The sequence below is a fragment of the Artemia franciscana genome, chromosome 9, assembly GCF_032884065.1.
Source record: "Artemia franciscana chromosome 9, ASM3288406v1, whole genome shotgun sequence".
Lineage (NCBI taxonomy): Eukaryota > Metazoa > Arthropoda > Branchiopoda > Anostraca > Artemiidae > Artemia > Artemia franciscana.
The window spans coordinates 16,784,315-16,812,220 of NC_088871.1; the positions used below are offsets into that span (position 1 = coordinate 16,784,315).

General features: G+C 33.3%; 1 protein-coding gene across 1 annotated transcript; it reads left to right on the forward strand.

Annotated features, from left to right (window-relative positions):
* Positions 1-238: 238 nt before the first annotated feature.
* On the forward strand, positions 239-26,387 carry LOC136031069 (V-type proton ATPase subunit S1-like). Its single transcript, XM_065710314.1, has 4 exons — positions 239-457; positions 16,948-17,073; positions 20,172-20,388; positions 25,634-26,387. Exons 1-4 carry the CDS (start codon positions 303-305, stop codon positions 25,841-25,843), a joined length of 708 nt encoding a protein of 235 aa, XP_065566386.1. The 5' UTR covers positions 239-302; the 3' UTR covers positions 25,844-26,387.
* The last annotated feature ends 1,519 nt before the right edge of the window (positions 26,388-27,906 follow it).

Consider the following 27,906-nt stretch of genomic DNA (forward strand, 5'->3'; position numbering starts at 1 on the left):
GTTCTGTGGTACGCTGAATCTGACGGTGTAATTTTCGTTAAGATTCTATGACTCGTAGGGGGTGTTTTCTCTTATTTTCTAAAATAAGGCCAATTTTCTCAGGCTAATAATTTTTGAGGGTAAGTTTAAACTTGATGAAACTTATATATTTAAAATCAGCATAAAAATGCTATTCTTTTGATGTAACTATTGTTATCAAAATTCCGGTTTTTATAGTTTCAGTTACTATTGAGCCGGGTCGCAGCTAGAAACACTGTGGGAATGAATCATCACGTGACGATAATCAAAATAAAAACTTAAGAATGGATAAGTTTTTTCTGTTTTTTCTAGCGTATTTGATAACATGCCCCAAAGCATTTGCTGATGATGCCTCAAACGACACAAGAATATTTTACAATGGCACTGGAGAGGTATTTTTCAAAGCACAGGAACCATTGGTTTTGAAATTAAATAATGTGTAAGTAGCCTTGGCCTTCCTTTCGTTTAATGTAGACTATGCTTGTGCTGGGTATTATTCAATTTTCAGATTTGGGCCCTATGCTCATGCAGTTGCAGCAAAAGCTAAATAAGGTAAAATTCTAGACAAGCTACTTTTTGCTATCTTGGAAAATGATTATCTTAGGAAAAGTGAAACTTTCAGCAATGGATCTTCAGATTAAAGTGTGATGCAAGAAGGTATTTTGAAGTCCCTCTCCTTGTAAAATTCTAGTTTAGCTTACTTTTTACTATCTTCTAAAGGTGTTGGGTTAGGAAAATAAAACTTTAAGCAATAAATCCTGGGCCAAAAACATAGTCTAGTCTTAGAAAATATTGCCAAGCTTCCATGTTAACCCTCTTCTTGTTTTTAACAAGTCTTCTTGTTTTAAGCAGAAGATCTGTTGGTAAGTGTGTTAAACGGAATGCACTCAAGAATTATGCTGAGCAAGTCTAACAGAAACCAGTTTCCCCTCCTGGATTGGTTATGATATGCTTATTTTTAGTGAGAAAACTACAGTATATATATATATATATATATATATACATATATATATATATATATATATATATATATATATATATATATATATATATAGCCTATTCTTTTATTAAATGTTTAATATATAGAGGTGGTTGGCAGCAGAGTAATTTGCTATGGGCAGGGGGCAACTGCTCCTTCTAGACCTTAGTTTACCCCCTCTAGACACCAGTTTGCCCCTCCAGCTGAAATTTAGTTTCTTCAAAAATATTGTCTAAACAAATATTAGCCTCCATAATTCAAGGTATCAACAGAAATAGATCAGTTTTCTTTAGTTTATATTTACCTTTATAATACTATAAAGCTCCTTATAGTACTATATAGTACCTTTTTGGTACCAAATGGCTCATTTTTTAGTTTTTACAGTCATTTCCCCTTGATTTGGGAAAATTAGCTTCTACTTTGCCCCCCCCACTGTGATCTTGATAAAATAATGCCACTGGTGGTTAGGGGTTAGATTAGGTGTTTAATATAATGCTTTCTGCATGGCCTGCTTTCCACAAGTCTTTGTCATAGTTTCCACAATTTTGTTTTTTAAGTATTACATTATCCAGATGTTTTGGTATATTTCATTAGGATTAACCTAACTTGACTTATTGAGTGCATTCTGTTTAAGAGACAAGTACTAATCTGTTTTGTAAGGTTTCCTTTGCATAGTACAAAGATTTTTAAAGGCCATTAAAGGTTACTGCCCTCTAGAGGGAGAAGAAGTTGAGGGACATACTTTTCTGGGACATATCTTGTCTGTAGACTCATTTTCATTTGTAGACTAAGTTTCATTTTCCAATTCTAACCCCTGTTCTGAGATAGCAAAAAGTAGTTAAACTAGAATTTTACATCTGCCTCCACTCTTTCTCCCTTTAGAGGGTACTGACCTTTAATAATCATTGTTTTGTAAAAGTGAAACCATGCTAAATAGATTTCTTGTTGAAATGGAGGGTACTTGTATATTGTCCAGAACACACTCAAGAACTGAAGTTAGGTAGATCATAATGCGTTTTTCTCACTAAGATTAAGCTAATTAAGAAAAGTATTTTAAGCTCCATATATTTGCTCAATCCAATTTTATAGGGTTTCATAGATCTGCAGATACATTTCCTAGATTTTGAAACAAAATCATAGTTATGGCCTAAATTTTAATCAAAGAGCAGGAATTGCATTTTCAGAACTAAAACCAGAGAAAAAAAAATGAAAATAGAGGTATAATGTTGTTTTATTCTAAATTTTAATAGGTGTAGACCTGTCAAGTAGATATATCTTTAAGACATAGAAATCAGTAGAGGGTTAACACAGTAGCTTGGCAATATATTTCTACAGTATTTTTTGGCCCTTGGTTCATTTCTGAAAGTTCAATTTTCCTAAACTACCCACATTCCAAGATAGTAAAAAGTAGCTTGTCTAAAATTTTACCCTATGTAAGTACTGGGTGCAATCAAACAGACCTTCTTTAACTGGTCACCTGCTCTCATGACAAAGATTTTCTTAGTCTTAATCTGCCCCAAAGTGGATTTTGGTATGTATATTGCCATCCCCTTTTCAAAAGAGGAGACCAGAAGGCACTAGAGTCTATATAAAGACATCCCACCAAGAGCATAAAAGACATGAAAGGCAGTGATTAGCCATAATCACTGGCAACAATGAGAGGCTTAAGCTTCTTACCCTCAGCTACAGAAGGAAAAGTAGTGATGTTATGATGGTGTAAAAGCTACCATGCTGAATTTTGCAAAATATGCTATTTGGGATTGACTGACTACTACCAAGGAAAACTCCTTTTTCAGTATTTAACCTTAAGCAAAAGTTTGTTTTTAGCCTAGCCTATATACTTTGAATTATTCTACTTCACAACACATGTCAACAGTTGTTTGAGATGATTTATTCTAACTTTCAGATCTGTCCAAAATTGGACAGCATGGTTTGCATTTAATTCAACCCTTATTCTACTCTTCCCCTTGCAGCTCATCAACCTCAACTCCTGTCATTCTAATCCCAGTTTAACTCAACTCTTGCTCAAATCAAAGCCATTCAGCTCAACCTTACACAACTAGCTTTTAGAAAAATTTATCATAAGTTGTTCTTCACAGAAATTTATGAATAAATTTTAACCAGAATTGAGTAGGAGGTGATAAAATTAAACATGTGGTAGCAAGTTTGTGTAGGTTTTGACTGATTTACAAGCTGAAAGATGAACATACCATCTTATCTTCCATCCAATGTTATTTCTAAATATAATAATTGCTGCCACATACTTGCATCCCAAATCTCATCATGACTACATTAAGTCATAGGCTATAAACAAAACCATCCCATTAGTTTTTTTGGCAGGCTTATTATGGAACAGCTGTTGGCGAAAAATAAGTAGAGTAAAAAAGTAAAACAAACCAACAAAATAACTAACTTTTTATATAAGCTATAGTCTAGTGCTATGTCCTTAAATTATAATGATATTAATTCCAGGAAATCTCTTAAATTTTTCAATGATTTTAGAGTGTTTGAAATACACAAAAGATGTTTTGTAAATATATGAATATATTTTGTCATCAGTAAAACATTAATGATGCTTTGCCCTTTAGAGATCTTAAGGGGGTAGTAGCCTTTCTCTTGTTTAGGGTTATTTCCCCTTGCTTTAAGTTTGACTTGATAATTAATTTTATTTCTGTTTGTTTTTGAATTTATCCATTGATCCACAGAAGCCAGTTTATGTTATCTTTTTGCGTGATGTGGTTATTCATTTTATTGTGTTGCAAGAGCAACTCTTTGGTTTTGTCCCGTTTTTTTTTTCCTATGCTGCCAATGTCAGCTTATTCCTGGAAACTGGTAAGGGTCTAACCTGTGCGGTTTTTGTGGAAAGTGTGGACCTCAGGCTGGATTGATGAATATGGCATTACATTTCGGAAAGCTCTGCAGAACTCTTGCCTGGGACCAAAAAGGATGGTTTTTGCTTGTCCACAAGCCAGAGCCTATGGTGTGCGAAGTGAAGTGGAGTTATGTAGCCTATGTCAGAGAGGAGTATCTGAAGTTCTGCAGCCAAGCTTTTGTTTCATCAACCCATGTTTCTGCTTTCAAGTGGAAAGCTCTGTTCTAGCAGGCAAGCAGGTGGGCACTACTTTCAATTTGAATATGGGCTAAAATCTATAAGTGTTAAATATATACGGCAGTTACCCGGCCCCACAGCCAATATATCTTCTTTGAGTGATAAATATAAAAATTTACAGAAGCAAAAAAGCAGCATTTTCCCACGAGTCCAAAAGTGCTGTGGTGATTTTGGCTGGGTTTATCATTTGTTTTTTCGGACTTGGGATTGAGGTAGAGAAATGTTATCAGACGTACCTCTTAAATTTTAAAAGTTTTGTCATTGCTAAAGAAATTAGAGCTTATCCTTTGCTCCTTTCTAAGTGGTGACATCAGAAAGTTGGCCTACAGCAAAAAAAAAAAAAATCAACTTTTGGACTAAGACAGACGGAATTTTTTTTTGACGGCAATCGAAAGCTCTTGATGAGCTGATCAAAGTATATGTCATCCGTTTTTTGATACAAAAATTCCTTCATGAAATATACTAGTTTGAAAGTTTCAAGGGGTTGACAACTTCAGTAGTAGGGTACACACTGAAACCAAAAATAAGCTGATACCAATTGTGAGACATGTAAGGGACTTGTAAGGAAAGGTCGGCTGTTAGCTCATAATCATTTTCGGTTGTGAGGGGTTTGCAAATTTTGCTATTTGGTGTACCTATTATTTGTTTCCAGTGTATTTAATGATAAGACCAAGTTGGTTCCAGTGGTAAGATATGTAAGGGACTTGTAAGTAATAATCGTCTGTTAGTCTACAATCATCTTTAGTGAAGAGGGGTTTGTAACTTTTGCTAGTTGGTGTAGCCTACCCATCTAGTTGGTGTAGCCTACCCATACTTACTGTAACCTAGAATTAAGTGTTTACGCAACGGGTATAAACTATAACGTAAAACAACAAAGGCAGTTTCGTAATAATTAATAGAGTGTCGCCTATGGTATTTTGATCCTGAAAAGTTACAGTTAGCTTTATAATACCAACTAGATTATATAAGATATTTTTCCAAGTCTTGATCCGTCACAATGTCTACAGTTGAAAAGGATAAAGTTCAGCTGGCTACAAAGTCAATTTAGTCCCTTCTTTTGATATTCTTTTGTTGTTGTTGTTTTTTCAACGCTGAGGAATAACCTTTAATCATGTGATTACTGATCACGTTCTTCTTTTAACATAACGTTTTAAAAGCTTCAATAGGCTGACAACTTCAGCGTTTAACTGACAGCAAAGAACCAAAACCAAAGTGTTGCTCTCGCAACACTTTATTCAGCGAAGCCGGACAAAGGTTGCTGCAACACTTCATGTTGCTCAGGCAACTTAGGTCTAGTTTATTCTTCATTTGGGCTTCATTTATTTATTCATGGTAATTTCTGTTTCTTTTGAGTTTAAATTATTATATAACACTATTTCTGTTTGTGTTAGGTTTTACTAAGGGCCTTCACTTTTCTTTGAATTTTTTTTTATATATTTTTTTTTAATTTAATGACAGAAATTGGCTTTGATTTCATTGAACGTTGTTTTTTATGCACAACTGTATAAATCTATTAGTTAAAACACCCCTGCCTACCTGGCTTGGACAGAACCTGGTCAGCAAGCCAGAAGACCAATGAACAAAGACCATTACATGGGGTCAAACTTGAGTTTATCAGGAGCAGGAGTGCAATAAGTTCCAAAGCAGCTAGAAACAGAATTTCAAAAGTTGGTGACACTTTAGCAGCATAACTTGTGTTTTGTCAGTGTTGCTTTGAGCAAAAAGTATTTTAGTATGGGAAATTTGCAGAAAAGTAACAAATTTAACTTGGTGTAGCTTGCATTTAGAAATGTCCATAGTTTTCTGAATCACAGTTAAAAATGTAAGCTAATTCAATGGCAAGCCATATACTAACCATAAATATCATACTACATATCATGAAAAGAGAAATCACCAATGCAACAGCACAAACACAAAAAAAAGAAACAAAAAAGAGAGACAGAAGGAGAAAAGGAAGACTGTTTTCCTAAATTAGTGATTAATATAGACCAGCACTTGAATGAGGCCTTAACCCTACTCATCCATACAATCACATAGGTCAAACAGCATAGCCATACACAATCAACCATAAAGAATAATCCATGGACAGGCAGTCATGATATAAGTACTGTATCATATTTACTCTAATACTACTAGTGGTGCATAGTATTCAAAGTCTGAAGTACACTGTATATAGGTTACTGCTGCTACTTTATGGATGGAGTTGTACACTCCAATCCTATTGGTATTATAAAAATAATGCATAAGAAACTGCATGCTTGATGCTCATTCAACTCAACTTTTTCTTTATTCAACTCAAAAAATACACAAACAATATTATGCCCCAACAGAGAGCAGAGCTCGTAAGGCTGGGACAGTGCAAAAACATAAGAAAAAGCATCAACATCTCATTGTAATAATGATTTCAAATTATAATACGGTAGAAGACACACAAAATAGAAAAAAAACTCATAAAAGATAAGTAAATATATAAATATCGGGCAGGAGGGGCGTGGGAGGCCGTCCCAGACACAGGGACACAAAAAAAATACACAAATAAGAAGATCAAATAATTTAAATTTAAAATTTAAATTTCCATCATCAATGGTGAATAATCAAAATTTTTAGCAAACAATCTTTAATATTTGCTTTTTTAAATTTAGCTGAGATTTTTGCTGAGACTTTTGGGATGGATCAAACAGAATTTTATCATTCAGCTTATGATTGTTAGCAATGAAGGGTATTTGGTATCTAATCGAAAACTTTGACCTTTCAGAGCTTACAAAAGGAATTTGATACATCCTAGACCTCCGACAGTCCGAACGAGGAAGTAAGATTAACAGAGATTTGTCATAGAAATAATTTTTAGAATTTTGGATTTGAGAATGCCATATGGAAGTATTTAATGTTCGTATATCATTTAAATCTAACAAATTTAAGAAGAGGAATAATGTTTTAGTTTCCAAAACATTTTCAAGTTTTGAAGGTTGATGTAAGAAATTTCCAAGTATTCTTATTGCCCTATTTTGTAGTACTTGTAAGGGTTTTATATGCTTCCAAAATGTATTAAGATATACAACTGAGCAATAATTCAAATAAGAAGTAATTAGAGAGTGGTAAATTATTTTTAAAATGGTAAAAGGAAAAATATTCTTCACACAGTACATCGACCCAATATTTTGAGCAAGTTTTAATCTTAAATACTCAATATGATTATGAAATCACAAAAGGGGATCAAGAAAAACTCCTAAATAACGATATGATTGGACCCTACAAATTTTTTGATCACCAACCTGTAGCTCCTCACAAGAAATCTCTCGAGTGGAACGTTTTGAACGACCAAAAACCATAAAATTAGTTTTCTTAAAATTCGGTACTAGTTTATTAGAAACAAACCATCGATTAACTGAAGTAACACTTATAGTCAGATTTTCAATCAATGTCAATGAATCCCTAGCTTTAACTGTTATAGCTGTATCATCTGCAAATAGAACTGCATGGCTAATATTCTCATGCAAACCTCGGGGAAGATCATTAATATAGGTCAAAAATAAAAGTGGACCTAATACTGAGCCTTGGGGGACACCAATATCAGTAAGACTTTTTAAAATAGTCATTTTTCCACCGACATTTACTGTGATTTTGCGTCCGCATAGGTATAATTTAATAATTTGCAATCCTTCCCCTCTTATGCTGGAATTTATCATTTTGTCAAGAAGAATTTCATGATTTAAAGTGTCAAATGCTTTTTTTTATATCATAGAAAACAGTAGCCACATAGAAATCATCATCTAAACAATCATTTATTTCTAATAAAAGAGCTGCAACTGCTTGTTCTGTCGAACGGTTTGCCCTAAATCCAAATTGATATTTGGTAAAGAAATTTATTTTATCTAAATAGCTAGAAATCCTTTCTTTAAAAATTTTTTCAAACACTTTAGATAATGGCGATAAAATTGCAATTGGACGATAATTACTTACATCAGATTTATCGCCTTGTTTATACAACGGAATTACTCGGGCAATTTTCCATCTACTAGGAAATATACCTGAATTGATACTCAAATTGAAAATGTGGATAAGTGGTTCAAAAATAACTCCGGCAATACTCTTTAACAAATTTGTTGATAATTCATCATGTCCCACTGAATTACCATTTTTTATATTTTTGATAATCTTATGAAATTCAGCAAAACTAACAGGGACCAGAAATATGCTCGTACATTCATTGGGAGGTAAATATTCTTTATGCGACCTGTAAGGGGACAAATCTATTCCTGCTGAAACAATCGCTTGACCAATACCAGCAAAATAATCACTAAACATATTAGCAACATCTTGCGGTTCTCTAACTTCTACACCATTTGTATTAATTAATACCTCAGGATGTGATAGCTTTTTATTTTTTCAAAATTTTCTCCTTAATTAAATTCCAAGTTTTTCGAGGAGAATCAGAATTTTTAAATGAATTTTCATAATACACTCTTTCATTTTCTCTAAGAATCCTTACTAACAGATTCTTATAGTTTTTAAAACGTATTATATTTATTTCAGTGGGATACTTCATTTTAATTTTATATAAGCGATTTTTTTCATTAATAGACCTCAAAAGCGATGCATTTACCCATGGTTTTCTTCGTGTATGCCTCTTTCCTTTCAGATTTCTATACGGGCAAAGTTTATCAAGCTTCTCAGTCAATATATTATAAAAGTTAACTAAGGATTGATCCGGATCCATTTCATCAATTACTGAACTCCACCCTTCATCACCGAGTGCTTCTTTCAATTTTAACAAATTTCTTTCCCCAAAGTCTCTTCGCTTTGTTGACTTCTTTTCATTATGCGGGAAATATCGCAAAAAATCAGCCATAAGTATGCAGTGATCAGATGAATCATCAGGAATGACATATGTACTAACAGCACTTTCAGGTGAAAAAATATTATCAATTAGTGAATATGACGTATCAGTTATTCTGGATGGTACAAGACATACAGGATATAATCCATGAGATAGCGGACATTCTAAAAACTTCAAAGTGTTGCTATCCAGTCTGTTCTGATTAGAAGAAACAAGGTTCATTAAGTCAATATTAAAATCTCCCATAACTAGATAAGAAGTATTAAGACTAGCTAATTTATCCATGAATTTTTCAAAACAATTTCTAAACTCCATCTGACTAGCTGACGGACTACGGTAAATAACTGCGATTAGAATCTTCTCATTATTTGGAAAAAAACATTCGACAACACAAGATTCAAATAACATTTCAATATTCATCGGCAAAAATTCTAGTCTTGCACGGGCTGGTATGTAACTTTTAATTAAGACACCAAGACCACCTTTCTTTTGAATACTCCTTTCAACATGAAACAATTGATAACCATCAACATGAATACTTTCAATTGAAAACTCATCTAAAAAAGTTTCGCATAAACCGAATATGTCCGTATCTGATGTCGATAGAAAAGTGTCAATTGTATCCCTTGCAGTCCTCCAGCCCCGGCAATTCCAAAACGATATCCTCCTTGTTCTAGAATTTTTCTTTGCCAATCCATTCAAAAATAAATATTGATTTTTTGGTATATCTAATATGCTGCTATTATCCTCATTATCACTAACTACAATATTTTGGAAAACTGAATGAAACAAAAGAGAATCTCGCTCAAATTCTTTTAACCTTGATGATGGAATTCCATCACTATCTCTATCCATTATCAAATATTACCACCATGTCAAGAATAACCACACCACGACCCATGCGCCCAACAAACAAAAATAAAAGGTAACTCACACAGAAACAACTAAGAAAAGAAAAGAGAAATGTCTTCATTCTAAGACAAATTCTTTCAATATTCTACCGCTATTCATAAAGACCCCTGTGTGCTTCAGAAAAAGCATTAGAAAAACATAATAAAAATAGATGACTAAAGAGAAAGAATCGTAATAAATATATAGAGCAACAAAAATTAGTGAGAAGATAACTAAAAAACAAATAAATACGAGACAAAACATGATTAAACGGTTCCTACTTGTATATTTTAAAACATACTAACAGGGCGCTTTACTATTAGACGATATGATTTTATCGCACTGAAACATCACTTGGAAAACTATGATGTAGGCCTACATGTCCTTGAACGTTTGGAAAGTCGTCAACCTCTGGTATGCTATCACTAAATGAATATTTTGTAATTGAGCCGTCAGGTCTTTTCACAAACAAGTTTGTCTGAATCCCCTTTGATATCCATGCCTCATATCTAGGAATCTTCCGCAATTTATCCCGTTTCACTAAAATCAGCTTACGTATTTTACGAATTTCGGCTGGCACATCATCACTAATAAACAAGTTGCTATTATTTCCATGAAATGTCTTGTCCTTCAGCTTGCTGGAATTTTTAATAGAAAACTTGTCGTCTTTTTTATTTAGTGTCACCTTTAAGAATTTACGATTTCTGTCATATTGCGAGATTGTAAAATTTACTCCAGGCAATTCTAATCCATGGCGAACAACTTTTGTAAATAAAGCTTTAGCATTATCAATATCCTCACAAACTGCATTCCATATGATGATATTATTTTCTAACTTGGCGGCTTCCAATTTCACAATCCGACACATTGAATCTTCATTTTTTCTTTTTAATTTAATTAATTCATCGGTACAAATTTTTAATTGCAAATTGAGGCAGTACGTATCATTTCCAATTTTTCCAATTTTCGATTCACTATTAACCATCTTATTTTTAAGAGCCGAATGTTCTTTATCCAGATTATCGACCCTTGCAGTAAGAGTACCTAATTGATTGCATAAGCTGTCTAATTTATTGCCATTTTCTTTTACGATTTCAAGAATTTGCTTAAAATCTGCAGCTAGTATTGATATTTCCGGTTTCGAGCTAGAGCTATCATCTGAGGTGTCTAATGAAATATTCGTACCTTCTCGTTTCGGATTTTTCCTTTTACGTCCCATTGTACATTAAATTGTACTAATATAATATTAATAAGTATTCACTGAATATCCAACAGTTCTTGAAATAATGTTTTCAGCATTGAATGAGTATCCAAAAGATCATGAAATAATATTTTTCACATAAATCCACACAGAGGTCTTAAAATGCATCTTACTCTGACGAGAGCATTGAATGAACTCAATGCTCTCATTGAACTCATTGATTACTATACTACAACTATAAAAAGCACCATTTGATTTTCTGGTAGAAAAATATTGATTAGCAGTCCGGCAGTCACATGCATTATGAAGCTATGATATTAGTTTTTCCCTAATTTAATCCCAAAATAAACAGAGAATTGCTGCTACAGTGTAGGGTGGCTGTTTTAGCCTACTAATCTTCCACATTCCAGCTATCTCATTACCTACTTGAATTGTGTGTACACTGTGATAGTTATCAGCCCTTCTAAGGTTCATTTAACTGACAAATAAACAGTTTTGAGAGAATTTGCACAATTGTGCAAGATTTGGACAAATGTTCACTTTCAGTGGAAAAGAAATGGAGTAAATAAAAACTTATCTTCAAGGACAAAGTATAAAAACAACATAAAAATATATTCTCAAATAGCAACATTGAAATTCAATGAGCTTTTAGTTTGAACAGGTTTTAAAAAGTAGAAGTATGAGAAGAGATAATCTGTTCTTGCAGAAGAGAAAAGTTTTGAATGGCAAATCTAATTCTTCCACAATTCTTTTTAATTCTATTGTCTCTTGTCTCAGTATTAGCCTTCATACAGGGTTAATAATTGCTGAAGTATTAGAAGTCGTGAAGGTAGACCTTGGTATTGACAAAATTCCAAAATCCTAATTTGAGAAGAATGTCTATTCTGCAAAATTTCATTCACTTATTTAACAACTTCCTAGACCGTAAAAAAAAATTCTAGACTGCAGTTGAACCACTCAATCTAGAATGGACGCCTGCCATAAATGTTGCAGGGGGAGGGCACCAGAACATCAATGGTGAGGGGAGAAGGATGAGGGAAGTATATTTGAAGATAAGAGGTTATATGCCAAATAAAATTCTCAAGGAAAAAAGAAAAGTACTTAATTTTCTATACTAAATGAAGCAAAATTCAAAAAAAATTAAATGGTAAAGATTCCTGGCCAAATTTCAGTTCCTTTAATTAGCACCTGTGTTTTATACTGCCAACACTCAAGAAGTGAAGTTAGGTTAATCCTAATGAAATATACCAACACATAATGAAAATATAATACTTTAGAAACAAATTTGGGCTATACATTTTCACATTAGGGGGTGGGGATGTTGTTAACCTGACCTAAACGAACCTAACCCTAACCTACTGATTAATGTGCAAATATATAGTGCAAATTGTATAACTCAAATGTATTATCTCACCCGCCATTTGTTTTCCACTGAGCATAAGCTAATTGTTTGTTAGTGCAGACAGATAAAAGCGTTTTGTTCTCAGGCTTTACACAGTGTAAACTTGAGTGTTGGTGGTATAATGTATCAGTACCCTTTAGTCTATCATGCATTCAATTATTATGTATTTTCAAGATCAATGTGTTATGCCCAAAACCTACAGTATAAAGAAACAAGACTTGAACTAAATATCTCCAAATTTATCACAGAATCCCCTCCCCTCCCCCTCTCTGCATAGCTTTCCCTTTTCATTTTAGAATAATTTTTCAATCTAGCTCTCTTATATTTTCAAGCTTTGAAAATTAAACAGAACAGCAAAAGAAAATAAAATTTAAACTCAAAGTTGAGCCGCCTAATGTAAACATCTTTGCATCAATGCTCAGAATTACACTGAATGTTAACATGTTCAAATGAAATCCTGTGCCACAGGTCACAAGAGAATCTTTGATGAACTGGTATAGTCTTTTAAACACTATGCTTTTACAAGCATAGGAAGAAAGGTCAGTAATTCAATGATCTATGCCTTGTTTTTGATGTGTAGTAAATAATTGGGACAAAAACTTGGAAAGTAGTGAAAAAGTAATGTCAAGCTAAGTTTATTTGTAGTTACTCGGGATGGGTTGTCACTAGTGATAAATCACTAGAGGTGACAACCCTGAACGAAAAGGTTAGTTTTAGGGAACTGATTTTTTGGGCAATTCCCTAAAAAAAACAGGGATAGTGGAAGTACAGATATCTTCAGACAAAATCTACCAACAAATGTTACTAGACCATGAAAACTGCCAAGTAGCATTGTTACTATGCCGCACAACCTTTGGAACAGCAGAGCAGCACTTGTGTTTTGACAGCTTTTTCTTGAGCAAAAATTGTTTTTATATTTTCAAAAATAGTATTTTCAGGCAAAATCTGCCAACAAATTTGAAAACTGCCAAGTAATATTGCTACTCTGCTACCCAACTTTTTGCATGGCAGATTTAGAACAAGATACATGGGGTTAACTTGCTTAGAGCTGAGTTAAATGAATGTTGTGTTGAATGAAGGTTCAGATGAATTGAGTTAGTTTCAGGAGTTTGAGTTGAATGATGGTTGGGAAGGCTGGGGTTCTGGTGCACAAGGGTTGAGTTGTCATGAAAATGGGCTAAAATTTCCAAGATTATGCTCTAGGTGAAAATGTGTGCTTGGGATTAGGCTTCATTATTAATATCAGCAAATTCAAAACAGCTAAAATATTGCAGAAAATTGACATTATTATTAAGGAAATTGAAACAAATCCATTGATATAAAAAAACATTTTTAGGTGATATAATAGAGTTTTATGGTGATTTATCTGTTTAGATTATGATTACAGTAGCTGTCCAACTACTTGGTCCAACTTGTTTTTGTAGATTTAAGGTTTTTTGTATCAATTTGCAATTTGTAAGTTGAGCATGCAATTTGATGTGCCTATCAATTCTTGTTCTAAGCATCATTCAGTGCTACTGTTTCAAATTCCAACTTAAAATGTTAAGGTTACTGACCAGCAGGAGTAAGAAAGAAAAATAATATATTATTTGATTTCCTATTTAATGTTCTATGTTAATATAGTAATCGTTGCTGTACATCCCAGCTCCCTCCCTCCAAACGGGACCAGACTTAGTCTAAGTCTATATATGAAAGTTTGATGATTCTATGGGTTTGGCACTATTATATGCACTTACATCTAATTGTTTTTTTTTTTTTTTTATCAACAGTTAATCCATAATGGTAAATACAGCCAAATTGAAACCAGCAAACTTTTGTGTCTAGTTTAGGGCTATATTCTGCCCCTTTGAGTAGGGGAGGGGGGGACTGGGATTCTCAATTACAGCAGCAACGATCATAATATTAGGAAAGAACATTGATGAAGGAATCAAATGGTATGCGTTTTTAAGGCGCCAAGCTGTATGGTTCCTTATGATTTTCAGTAATACATATGTTAAAACATTGGATATTGCTTCTCCTTCTTCTTTACACTATCTTGAATTTCTTGACTGCGTTTTTTGAGCTATTGACAATGTTCAAAAGCAACAATTGATAATTACAGAGTTAGTTATTGGCCAAGAAGGAGAGTTTGGCTCCTGTGTGCTATCATTAAACTTAGGCTATTCAGACTTAGATATCCCCTTATTTCTACCTGTCTCCTGGCCAGTATGGTGACAACCTAAATATGTAGAACTTAAAGTCTGATATTGAAAAGTTACATTGTGTAGCTAAAGAGGATGGTATTGTAGTGCTTGTGTCTTATAAATAGTTTGGGTTTCAAGTGATATCATGCACCATTCATCAGTAAACATTAACTGATTATCCTCCCAAAGTTGCATTAGAAAATCAACCTATTAACTTTATCCTTCAGTGAATCTCCTTGTTTTGTGCATAGAGCCTAAGTGAAATATACAGCAACAGATAAAAACTATTAATTGGTCTGTACGAGCATATATTTTGTGCTAGAATGCTAGAGCTCTGGTGTATGCCTTTAAAATACATATGCTTCCTTGCAATGTAAGAGCTATTCCCCAAATAGAGAACATTATAGAAGAGGTACATTGCTTGTAAACATATCTTTGATAAATACTATGTAACATCAGCCTGGAATACTCTCATGTCTAATTTTCCAGGTTGAGACAGTTGCTGTTTATATAGCTAAGATTTTGTAGTTACTCTACCTTGGGTAATAACTCCAGTACAGCAAAGTCCTCATCTGTTATTTTAAGATAAATCAAAGAATTTAAGTACAGAAATGTAAGATATACTGAATAGAAACTAATTGTCGGAAATATATAAGGAATTTGTTTTGATGTCTCAGTTAAGGAACCTGTGACAGATACAGCTGCCTGTGTCTCAATTTTCATCTCAATATATCCTCTCTACATAAATAACTTTCTCAGTTCTTTCAGCTGAATTTTAGATTGTTAATTTAGCATCAGATGTCCCTATAAAGTATCCAGTCCAATCAAAGTGCATACTCTTCTTGTTTCTTTCCCAAGCATCTATTCCTTTTCTGAGTAAGACTCATCAGACCACTGTTGATGCAAATATGACATATACATGATCATTTGTTCAGTTATTTACGCTAGAAAAGTTATTTTTGAAAGCACTGCTAACAATTGTTTGGTCAAAGAAACTGAACAGGAAGATCATGAAACTGTTTGTTAGTAATAAGAGGAGCACGTCTCAGCATATCCTCAGGAATAAGAGAACAAAGTGGAACAAAACCATAGATTTAACAGCTTAAAAATAGTCCAGTAATGTGAATAAGTTTGGATTAAATGGCAAATCTGAATGCCAATAATGTAGAAGATGTCCAGGAGACAACTTTCCTAATGAAGGGAAATGCAAGGGTTAGAGTAAGGAAACACTGCTTCCACACAATGTCATCACTTTTTATCCCTAAGGAAAATCCAGTATTTTACTACCATCTAAAATAAGTGATGTTCTGTTTCGCTTTGGGCTCTGTCATTCTCTGCTTTGTTGAAATTGGTGCCAAAGTGAAGAAACTCTTGTTTGATTGCCAAAACCTAAAGGTGAATCAAGAATTTTTAAAATAGTTATACCGTTTAGAAAGGCTATAGAATCATCATAAACCATCAACTCTACATAAATCTTCTTATTCTTGATGTTTCGAAACTTGCAGCACAGGAAGGGTAGGGGAACATCATCTTATTCTTGATATTTCGAAACCTGCAGAACAGGAAGGATAGGGGAAGACATTGCAATACAAGGGACTGTAGTTAGAAAAAAAACTTCACTGGACACAATTAGGCATGCTACTGTTATCAACATTCTATGTATAATTCATATTTAGAAAAAGCAGTACCAGTGATAGTTCACCAAAACTACAATTTAATTTATGGTCTGCTTATAATGCATGTACATTTGCCTGCTTTTAATTTTTTTTTTCACATAGGACATACAATCCATATAAACATGTCCCAAAATAAATTTCTGCATATGAGTTTACCCCTATATGCAGTTCTGATTATGTAAACGTTAGAGTATACTGTAGCACAAGAGGGGAAATACGTATAGGAGGGGTAATCCCCTCCCTGAGCTTATTTGGAAGGATCCCTTATGAAAAAATATCAAAATTAGGGACCAAAAAACGTATTTGTCTTTATTTTGACACCCGCTCCTTCTAGAAAAAACGTTCTGGAAAAACTGTTTTCTGTTTATGCATGTTTTTCTAATTGTGTTTATGCATAAGCTAATTCTAATCTGTTTATTAAAACAAGGAAAAAAAGAATGGTTTTAGACAGTTTAGATTTGAAACAGAAAGGTTAGAAAGGGGTCAAATAGAGAGTCTTGAAGTAGGAATTAATTTAACTTAAAAAAAGAGAAGGAAATATATCTAATAATTAATGCCAGGGGCCCAAACATTGCTGTTTTACCTTTTCGTTATAATACATTCCTATTATATATTATATTTCAGTCTTATTAATTCATCCGTTTGTTCTAGGTCATTTGTTCTTGATAAGGATCCAGAGAGTGCAGAGGGAACATCTGAAAATGGAACCTCTACACTTACCTTAAAGTTTAAAGACATCAGCAATGAAGCTGGGCAGTTGTCATCTGTTGATTTGGTGTAAGTTTTTGAGAACTCTTTATTTACTAACAATATAGTGGAAGCTTGATATCTTCAATGTCTTGGAACCAAATTTAGCTTTTAACAATCCTTTATCACACAAAACTAAGGTATTCAAACCATCATATCTTGAAATAATTGTTAGTTTAAAGTGTTTGCGATGTTTTATGAATGTCCTTTTCCAATTCTGTATGCCCCCCCCCATCTAAGAAGGTCTTGCAGAAAAACTTACAGATAGTGGCCTAAGAATATTCTCTCTTAATGGCTTGAGTTCTCATGTTATAAGGCCACAATGCTGGAATAATAAAGTAAAGTATGAGAAATAATACAAAAATAATCCTCTGTACATCTTGATTGTAGTAATTAATCCTAATGCATTATGTTATGCAATGAAAGTTTAAAAAACTGAAAAAAAAAATCCGGGATTTTCTGCCTAATATTTAAACATCAGTTGTTTCTATGAAGGATGTTTCGTTTTGCATCAATGTTTATACAAAACTAGTTTGCTATAAAAAACCGATTTCTCAACATTTTTTTTTGTTATAAAAAAAGGTATATCACATTTTGGACTGCAGAAAAATCAAAGTAATTTCAGAACTGGATAAGGTAGGGAAAAAAACAACAATCAACTGAGAGAATTTATTTAGTTTGTTGATGATTTTTACAAAAAAAACTTATTTTACAAAAAGAAATGTCACATAGCACCTTCCCAATTATCTGCTCATACTCCAAAAGAAAAATTATGGTAAACAATGGGAGATACATAAAATCCGGATATTGTTGCCTGTAATGCTTTTTCATGTGCCCTCTCCCTGCAGTAATCTTTTACAAAAATTTCTTTCCTTCTACAAAAAGTACGCCTAAATTTCGTCTTTCAGTATTAAACTTGTATATTATCTTTATTTGTAGGAGAAAATCCTGGGACGAAATTTCTTCTTTTGAAAAAAGATTGGAGTAAACAAGCGAAGTTGAATATTAAAGTACATATTTAAGCTCCGTGTGCCCTAAATTTAGGATCAAAACTCTTTTTGAATCCTAATTTTAAAAGTTCACGTTGATTGCACATCTTGCTATTAGATAACCCATGTATAATATGCAGTATTAATCTGGCCTACAAAGAAGGTGGATATCTGTTGTTCATAACTTGTGGGAGTGAGGCGCCTTAATAACAAATATTGTGTCATTGAGTATGAGGATATCCCATCTTCGCGGCAGTGACAATTAAAAGTGCGACATATGTCATTTTGGTTGAAAATGAGTTATATGTGTCACTGAAATCATAGAAAAGAGCATAAAAAGTTGATTTAGAACATGTTCCCTTTATCGTTTTAACCTCATCCTTCAGAGCAACCACGGCCGAAATTTTTTTTTCATCTTTTGGCTCTTCTAAAAAATTACAAAAACGGCATCGCACTTTTAAATATCACAGCCGTTTGTGTTTGACAATGTTTTGCAAGGCTCTGAATTTGATTAGTTAAAAATAGTAAATTTTTCTATCGTGGACTCAACCATAATTCTTCATTTATCCTTATTATATCGTCAGAAGATACTTATTCATTGCACAGAGGCGTGATGTTGACAAAAGATGAACATATTGTATAATAAGTAAAAAATAATTCTCTAGATTTATTTTTAATTCAGAAGATTCTTTTTTTATTAATTCCTTATTTTGAGGAAGGGATTTTGACGCTTCCTATTTGGGGTTAGTTCAGAGGTTTAGAATACTAATTTTGACGCAACAAAAACCTATGTTCTTTTCATATTGAAAAGAGTAAAATAAATGTGTGGACCAGAGAATATTGATGTAGTGTATTGAATACAACAGATTGTATCCTCTGCTATAAATAAGTAACCATCTAACGAATAACCAAGTAACAGTCGTGAAATAAGTTTGTGGACCAGAGAATATAGGTACTGTGAATCAATTTTAACATCTATACAATATACTGTATCCTCTGCTATAAAGAAAAAACCATTTAACCCTTTTTTGTTGCAGTGTGTTAAATCATTTCTTTTAATATGAACCTTGTTCTATTGTGTAACATGTTTTTGACGCTCATAATCCTCATAATACATGTTTTTGATGATCTTCCTCATAATCGCTCAGAGTTTTTTCTTTTTTAAAATAGAGAATGAAGAAAATGTTAGTCTGAGCAGGTTGCTTTGGCTTATCTTATCTGTAACTCCATATGTTTGAACAACGGATGAAGAAACTGCTGGAACAAAATCTAAGTTTTGTTCAGGTCTTTGCCAATAAGTGTACATCCTTCTATGAACTAGGAATTATGCGGATTGCTGAAGAATAGCCTGTGGTTGAGCAAAACGATGAATCAATTATGGATTTTTTTTTTTAATTTATATAATTCAACACTAGTTTTAAAATATAAAACAAATGCGGCTAAAACTGTTCTAGCAACCTATAAGCCGCAGGAAGTGGAGTAATGAGAAGCGAAAAAAATTTAATTAATTGAGAAGCTAATGTTAGCTACATTTTGTAGATAAATATTTTTTTTCCGTGAGAAAATCCTGATAGGCTCTAATGTCTGGTCAGTTTAATGCATCTATCCTTTAAGATTTCCTTTCTATTTTGATGTAAATGGGCCTGTATGAATGGGTCTCTTCTTTTTTGGCACACTTGACATGAACGGACACATGTTACGAAATGTTTGAACAATAGTGTGACCACAGGGGGTAAGAATTCTTGGTAAGTTGAAGGGGATAATTCACATTGTTTGAACGGATTTCCCTACTGTTTCTTAAATATGAACTATATATAACGTACTTTTGTATGATTGCATTTACAAGCCTACGTTGGTGCTTATTCTACTCTAAGCTGTCCTTTACGCATTGACAGTCAGCTAAATTTTTAGTAGATACAATTACTGCTGAGGATGTAGTTCGGAATAGGCATTGTCTAAAAAAAACTCTGAATAGTTTCTAACTTAGTAATGCTTTTTTTTTCATTTTTCATGAGCTTAGTGTAAAAAGCATAGATCACTGTCTGATGAAGGTCCATAAAAGAGAATTTTTGAAATGGTGACTTGAAACTGGTATTATAGCGCATCAAGAGTTAATATCTCTTTTTGATTTTGGCATAGGATGTCATTTTCTGAGAGTATGGGGTATTGGAAGATGAGCAAAGGGATGATTTCAGTGAAAGGAACAGCCAATGGTACGCAAATTGACAATACTGACGTAGCAATTCATGGTCAAAAGATAGAAGCCCCAAGAAGATTTTCTTACCATTGCTCAAGGGTCTTGTCCTATAAACCTGTTAATGACACAAATTTGGTATTGCTCATAAAAGGAATCCAAGTAAGGCTCTTTATTTTTCTGCTTTTACGTTAATTTGCGACATAGTGGAAGAACACTTTCCCTGGAACAACGTTGCTGTTGATCTCTTTTTAAGTTGAAAAATCTTGCTGATTGTTTTTCTGTCCCTTTTAATGTTTACATCATGACAATCGCAGTTATGAGTTATCATTCTCATTTTAAAAGTTGTGTCTGGGTTTCAAAGTATTAAAAATACATATTTTTTTCCATGACCATTTTAAAGTACAGATACCATTTTATCAGTGCGGCTGAACCTGTCCTTATTTCTACAAATAAGGTGACAACTTTCTGGTCTGACTAGGATGAAACAAAATAGTGACCAAAACGCAATAAATTTGTCTATAAAGTTACTATCTAGATCAAAATCTACGTAACATGAGCTTTAAAGGTAAAAAAATAATTCAAATTAAAAGCTTAAATAGGTTGTCATTCTACGAAGTACTGATTCATTTTTATCAAATAAAATAACATAAGCGAATTTACTAACATATTGTAAAGAAACTTAAAGTACTGAAGACAGTGAAAATGAAATTTGATTGTTGGAATTGGTTAAATGGAAACATAGCCAACCAGATATCTTAGAAAAATAAGGAAAACTCGAGAACACAATTTTTAGCCCATATGCAGTTACAAAGTTTTTGGTTGCAGCAGGCGCCAAATAATAAAAAAAGAGACGTAGGTGAAAACAAGCCAAATCATATGGCACAAAACAGCCTGAGAAGGTGTAGCTTTTCCTTTGAAGGTGCAATTGTCTTTAAGAATCAACAGATTTTCAATGTTTGAATTTTTACGGACGAAAAAGATTGTAGAATCTAGCTAACTAGCTCTGCTTATTTATTTGCAAAGTTTAATTTGACAACACTGACAAAAATTGACACTTCCTTAAAACTTCGTTATTGTGAAATAAACAAAATCAAAATCTTAAGAAATCGTAGTTTTAAGGAATGGATAGACTAAGATGGGTCCAAGAAGCAAAAATATTTCTATTTTAACGTCCTTGGTACTTTAATGTCCTTAAGAACATTTTCTTTTTTTGTTAATAACATCTTCTTTATAACAATGCAATATCGGCGAAAGTTGCTACAGCATTGAGTGTTCATAAGATATTTATATAACCAACTGAAATATTATTTACTAGAAAAAGACTCTGTTATACAGCAGGAATAAAAAAATGGTTGCATATACTGTTTTATGATTACTTAAGAAAGAATAGTAACTAGTTTTCCCTTTTCCGCTTAAAAAGATTAGCCCCCCCCCCCAAAAAAAAATGAACTCGTGCAAATTTCAACTCTATCCTATAGCTGAAATGCAGAACAACTTATGCTTACCATATTACATATACAATGCGTTACCTGTTAATAAAGATTATGAATCATAGCTATTGAAGTTATGTTAATAAATTTGTCACTATGTAATGCTTGCACGCCTTCAAGCAGACAAATGGGAACAAAAGGAAGGGTTTGCTCCCTTTGATTATCAGAAACCAACTGACTGTAAATTATCAACAATGTGCTTAGCTTTAGACTTTGGCTACGTGTTGTATTAAAAAGACGTCACATTAGTTACAGACACATGCAAAGGTTAAAGAGCCCTGGGGATTTGACTAGGGTAGAGTGTAAATCACCTTGAGAAAAAAAAATACTATCAACAATAAAGGGAATTGGGCGTGCAGGAAAAATATGAGTTAAAAGAGGGAGAAGGCCAAAGGCTTATAAAATAAACATATTCTATCAAATAGCTGAACAGTAAGATCAGTAAAAACGATGTAAGCAGATCTTGCATACTTATTACATCAGACTTCCTTTCCAAATTGAAATTCCCTGGTGAAACTGAAAAAGTGTTAGTAAATTAGCTTGTACACCATTGAAGTGTACAACTTTCGTTGTTAGGTGGTGTACACTGTAGCCAGTCGACATGTGTAATGATTAGTCATCATTATCACTCAGTCGTACGTCAGTGAGTTTATAATCTTAAAATGGTCATGGTTATTGCAATGCAAAAAGATTGAAAATGATTTCCATTTACCTTTAAGATCTATAATAATGAAGTAAAACACATTCAGCTTTTTCAGGCCAGGAAGAACATAATCAGTAAACTGAATAGAACATTCACAGTATAGCTGAGCTATCCAATGCCTGAACAGTGTACCTATTCTGCACCTTTTTCCGATTTTGAGTTAACGGTGGCTTCGTACGTAACTTTCCCGCTGTATCGATTGGTAGATACGAAGTTGCTGTATCTCATATGGTTGTGTAGAATGACAGGGCAATTCCACAGTGCATCTGCTATTTGATCTGACTTTGTGAATCTAAAACAGTGTATCTGACGGACCAATCAAAAGGCTCTAAAACAATTGCTAGGCCAAAACAATGTATCTGAAGGACCAATCACAAGCTCGAATTTTTGCCATATTCACCGCCTGTGCCATATCCCTCACAAGAGTTTGCCTCTGACGAAGTTTTTAAAGCAGTTTTTCTTCAAAGAAATTTTGGCTAGAAATTCCTGATTTATGGTCTTCTTAAAGTGGTTGATAACCCTGTCTATTGATTTTTTTTTGATGTAACTAGTATGTGAAGAAAATGGGATGGTCAAAGTTTCATATTGTATTTCTTATGGTGTTAACCATTGTAACTGCACGAAACTTCCTAAAGCGGATTTTAGAAGCAGTGTATATACAGAAAAAAAGTCTATTTTCTCTAGAATCTGGTAAAAAAAAATCTCAAAACAAAGAGCTATGCGCGAATCAGCTAATCGGGAAGTGCTATTTATATATTTTATTTTTTCTAAGCATGAAAGTCTGGCTTTCTCGCAAAATTGTTGAGGTTCTTCTTTAAAAATTTTTGAAATGCAGATTGTCGCAGAATTTCAAAAATTTTGAAATGCAGAAATGTCGATTGGACAGCTGAGTTGGATCTTTTACCAAACCTGTCTTTTAATGGAATATTTTTTATTTGTAAGCTTCCAAATCAATTTTGTTGAGAATTAGCAGTAGAAATGATAAGTCTATAAAAGTTGGGACTAGCTAGTCAACAAATCACTGCAGCTAGCACCAACTAAGACCATATCAAAAGCCAAGAAGCGCAGTAACCAAGGTAGAACAAACTATAAAAAGTAATACACTGTAAGGAATAAAAACAATAGAAAAAATAATTTCTGATGCACTGACAACTCTGCGGCATCTAGCCGCCTGAGGCTAGCGTAAAATAAATATAAGCTAGAAAAATAGAGCAAACCTAATGTAAGTTCTGGACAATAATAAGCAATACAAGTCCAAACGATAAACTTCATAAATACAGAGACGGTAAATAGGAGTAAGAACACTGAATTATATAAAAAATGGTAGTCACTTCTGAAAAAGAAACACGAACAGCAATATTTGAAAAAAGAGAGTTTGTTTACCATATTACTTGAGTATCAGAATCTGTATCTGAAAGCCCTCCAATAATTGTGTTTGATGAGATTTTGAATAATGTATTAAACGCGTTAGTTCATACTAACTATGTACCTAATTTGTTTTTATAATTAGAAAATAGTGCAAGTCTTGTTGTCCCAGGCATTCACAAACAGACTTTTCAGACCCCCCCCCCTCTGTTCCTCTTGTTTTTGAGCCTATTCTTATTCGAACTTGAAGTTGATCTACCTAAGACGCTTAAACACAGTGATTTTGATTTCTAATGAATTCCCGTTCCAGATGGTCCTTGGATTTTGTAATTTCAGCTTGTATGGGCCTGCGCTGATTTGGCACAATATTGAGGCTGGATTTGAAATTTGAGATCGAAGACTCAAGTTTACCCGTCAACTAGTGCCAGTCTAGGGATCTTCTTTTAAGGCTTCCCGTACCCTGACTCATGAATCTGCTTTTTTTTTATCTGCTCTATTTTTGGTTTAAAATTTTTCTACTTGCTTTTTGAAGATCACAATATTGAGGCTGGATTTGAAATTTGAGATCGAAGACTCAAGTTTACCCGTCAACTAGTGCCCGTCTAGGGATCTTCTTTTAAGGCTTCCCGTACCCTGACTCATGAATCTGCTTTTTTTTTATCTGCTCTATTTTTGGTTTAAAAAATTTTCTACTTGCTTTTTGAAGATCACAATATTGAGGCTGGATGTGAAATTTGAGATCGAAGACTCAAGTTTACCCGTCAACTAGTGCCCGTCTAGGGATCTTCTTTTAAGGCTTCCCGTATCCTGACTCATGAATCTGCTTTTTTTTTTATCTGCTTTATTTTTGGTTTAAAAAATTTTCTGCTTGCTTTTTGAAGATCTTATTAGCTAAATTAATTGTGTCTGCGCTGAAATCTTCTACAAAGCTTTTCAATTTTGATCTGATTTTATTATAGGTTCGCATACAGTATATATAGCTTCATAGCATTTACTTTTTATATGAGCATGGCTTTTATGTTCAAGGTTAGTGATTCATGACAACGTAAACGCCTGAAAATTCATCTCCGTAAACTGGATGAAAATTTAACTGTGGAACTTCAGGCTAATCTATTTCGTGGATATGAAACACAACAATTATTTTAGATTTTGATGATTTATTGTTCCTGATGGTGGTTGAATTTTGTAATATCAGCCTGTATGGGCGCATATGGGTCTTCAATCATGCTGTGACTATCATCGTCTGTCCAAACACTGTTTCATGCACATTGAATTGCACCATTGTTTGAGACCCTAATTCACCTCTTCGATCTGACATCCCCCTTGATTAGGGGGGTTTCAAAAAGCTCTTAGTAGCTCTATTAGTCAATTTAGCTGTCAAGTAGCTCTTAATGGCCCTATTAGTCACTTTAGCTGATGTTCATTGTGATGAATGAAGTATGCTCTAAAATCAAGCTTTATAGTAACTGCAACTGTTAACAGATTGGCTAGAAGCCGGAACGGGCTAGCAGTGCTAATAATGCCTTAACTGGTTTGGGCCAACACGTGACGTCCCCAGTTCTTCCCCCTAAGACTTGGGCTGTCAAGTTGACTGATTTTTTACGACTAGTAAACAGGCAGTAATTGGCTGTGTGGGTTTATTTGTCGCAACGTAATTATGAAAATCTTGTTCAGTTACGAATACCACGTTTCAATGTATTAGCGTGAGAAGTCTTGTTTCTTCCAGTGCGGCAGTAATGTGATCCCAATTGGTTTTCACTGTTGATGTGTTTTGTATCTTTCACACTGAGCAAATGGAAAAACTAAATTTCAATTACTCTATTTAAGAGTTGTTATTTTGTTTCAGGTTCAGCCTTTCGAGATAACTGATGACAGATTTGGCAGAAGTTATGACTGCCAAGGCTTTTTCTCTATTGCCTTGTTGACTGCAATTTTTCTAGCTATTCTCATTGGTGCTCTTCTTGGATGGGGTATTAGCATGCTAATGTCTGTCAATGCGCCTGATAGATTTGATGATCCAAAGGGAAAACCTCTCGTCGTAAATGCGCTTGAATAGATCCTTTTTAAATGATTTTATTATGTTTTGTTGTTTGTGAAATATGTCGTATAAAGTTTTTGTAACTTCGAGTGTATTTCTTTTTAACATAAGTTGGGAAAGTCAGTTAATTTGTATCAATTGAAAAAGAGAGTTTAATTTCCTATTTTAAAACGAAGCAATACAAGTTAAGAAGCACTTAGTCTGTTTAGCAAAAAAAAAAGAAAAAAACAAATAAGAGTTGAACTCTTTTGATTTGACCCCATCAAAAATGAAAGAGGCTGTTGTTCTTTGACCTTTTCCGCTTCAAAAGTTCCTCAGCTAAATTTTTTCCTTTTTTATGGGGAAAATATTGTCAAAGTATCTTCCTTCAAATTGGGATAAATAATATTTGAATAAACATGGTATTGTCTTTTTGAATGTCTGTCATAGTCTGTTTCTTCTGTGAAGGCTGCTTAAATTGTACAACATTTGAGACTACTTTTGTAGTTGTTTTCAATGTTTATTTCCTCTAATTTCTTTTTGTTCCAATTGTACATTCCTTATTAAATTATGTCTGATCTCACGGCTTGGTGCTCTTTTACAAAGATCCAGTGGTTATTTTGATTTTTTGAAAGTCAAGGGATACAGTATCTGAATCAATTTTTAAAGGTGCTGTGCCCTGATGGTCGCAAAGGTTAAACCACAGTTGTATATAGGCCCTGCTTTTTAGAGGAGGCGGGGTACAAAATTGAGGATGAATTTGTTTCGGGAGGATAAAAAATAGAAAAATTGACTTTTTTTAGATTTGTCCTGTTCCAAGCCTTTCACAATGGCACTCAATCATTAATGTGACGGAGCTTAAGTTTAGGAAGTTCATATTTTGCAGCGACATCTTCCTCGATTATCTTGCTTTACGATAATAAATTTGTATTGATTTTAATTAAAACCGTAGATCAAAGTCGGGTTAAACAACCTTTATAAAGCTTGCTTGTGTAATCGCTTCCTGTATCCTTTATATGTAATGTTCTGAGGAGGGATAGAGCTAGCAATGGGCTTAAATGAACCTTCTAAGTTGCAAGTATAGTTGAAAGATGTTTCCTAAACTGCTAAAGCTCTGAGTATTTTCTCGCATTTATTGTAATAGTTCCACTAATAAAGCAGCAGGAATTACGGAATGAGTGTAATGCCATCTATATGAATAAGAGAAATTAACATTTGTAGACCAGATCTTTAGAATAAACCGTAGACAAAGCCAGTACCATTGATGGATAAGTTCTAATGAACCTCCTCCCCCTTCTTTTCTATTGCCTCAGCTTGATCAATGATATCCAGTTTTCTTTTTAATTTGATTTTGTGCTTTAAATTAAACAGTGATAACATGATATATCTTTGCTAAAGAAATATCTCTTTTGGGAGTTTAATGCACAAAATTTGTCTATGATCTTCTTTGTTCACAATAAAAGTTTTGTAATCAATGATGGTACTAAGTACTACTAAAAATCATTAGGGACTGGATATGATTAATAGACCGTTTCAAAGATTTCAGTTTGTGATGTAATTGAATTTCTAATCCAAAAATAAGCAGGAAAGAATGAATTTAATTCAAACTTAAATATGTAAAAGTTTAAAACTTTGCAAAAATCATGGACGTCGAATAAAAAAGAAATATTATATATATATATATATATATATATATATATATATATATATATATATATATATATATATATATATATATATATATATATATATATATATATATATATATATATATATATATATATATATATATATATATTATAAAAAATGGGATCCTGCTTATTAAAAAAATAACTTTTTTTTTATCACTTAGAAACAGTTTACTTGTACAAAATGTCTTGATACTGGTTTAATTCCGACCCCCCCCCCCCAAAAAAAAGCTTTTTAATAGGTCTCCAAAAATTCCATCAGCTTGTCTTCCTAGATTTTTCGCTCAGCATAAGGCGGTATATTTTCTTCAATATATCCAATGAGAATGAGTATCCATATGTAGAACCCTACCGCGTATCAGGTGCTGGAGCCCGGGCTCCCAGTATATATATATATATATATATATATATATA

Excerpts from the sequence above, each read along its gene's own strand:
- LOC136031069 (XM_065710314.1), top strand. The coding sequence starts at position 303 with ATGGATAAGTTTTTTCTGTTTTTTCTAGCGTATTTGATAACATGCCCC. Across the intron at positions 458-16,947 it reads GTTTTGAAATTAAATAATGT|GTCATTTGTTCTTGATAAGG; the intron begins GTAAGTAGCCTT and ends CGTTTGTTCTAG. Across the intron at positions 20,389-25,633 it reads TGCTCATAAAAGGAATCCAA|GTTCAGCCTTTCGAGATAAC; the intron begins GTAAGGCTCTTT and ends ATTTTGTTTCAG.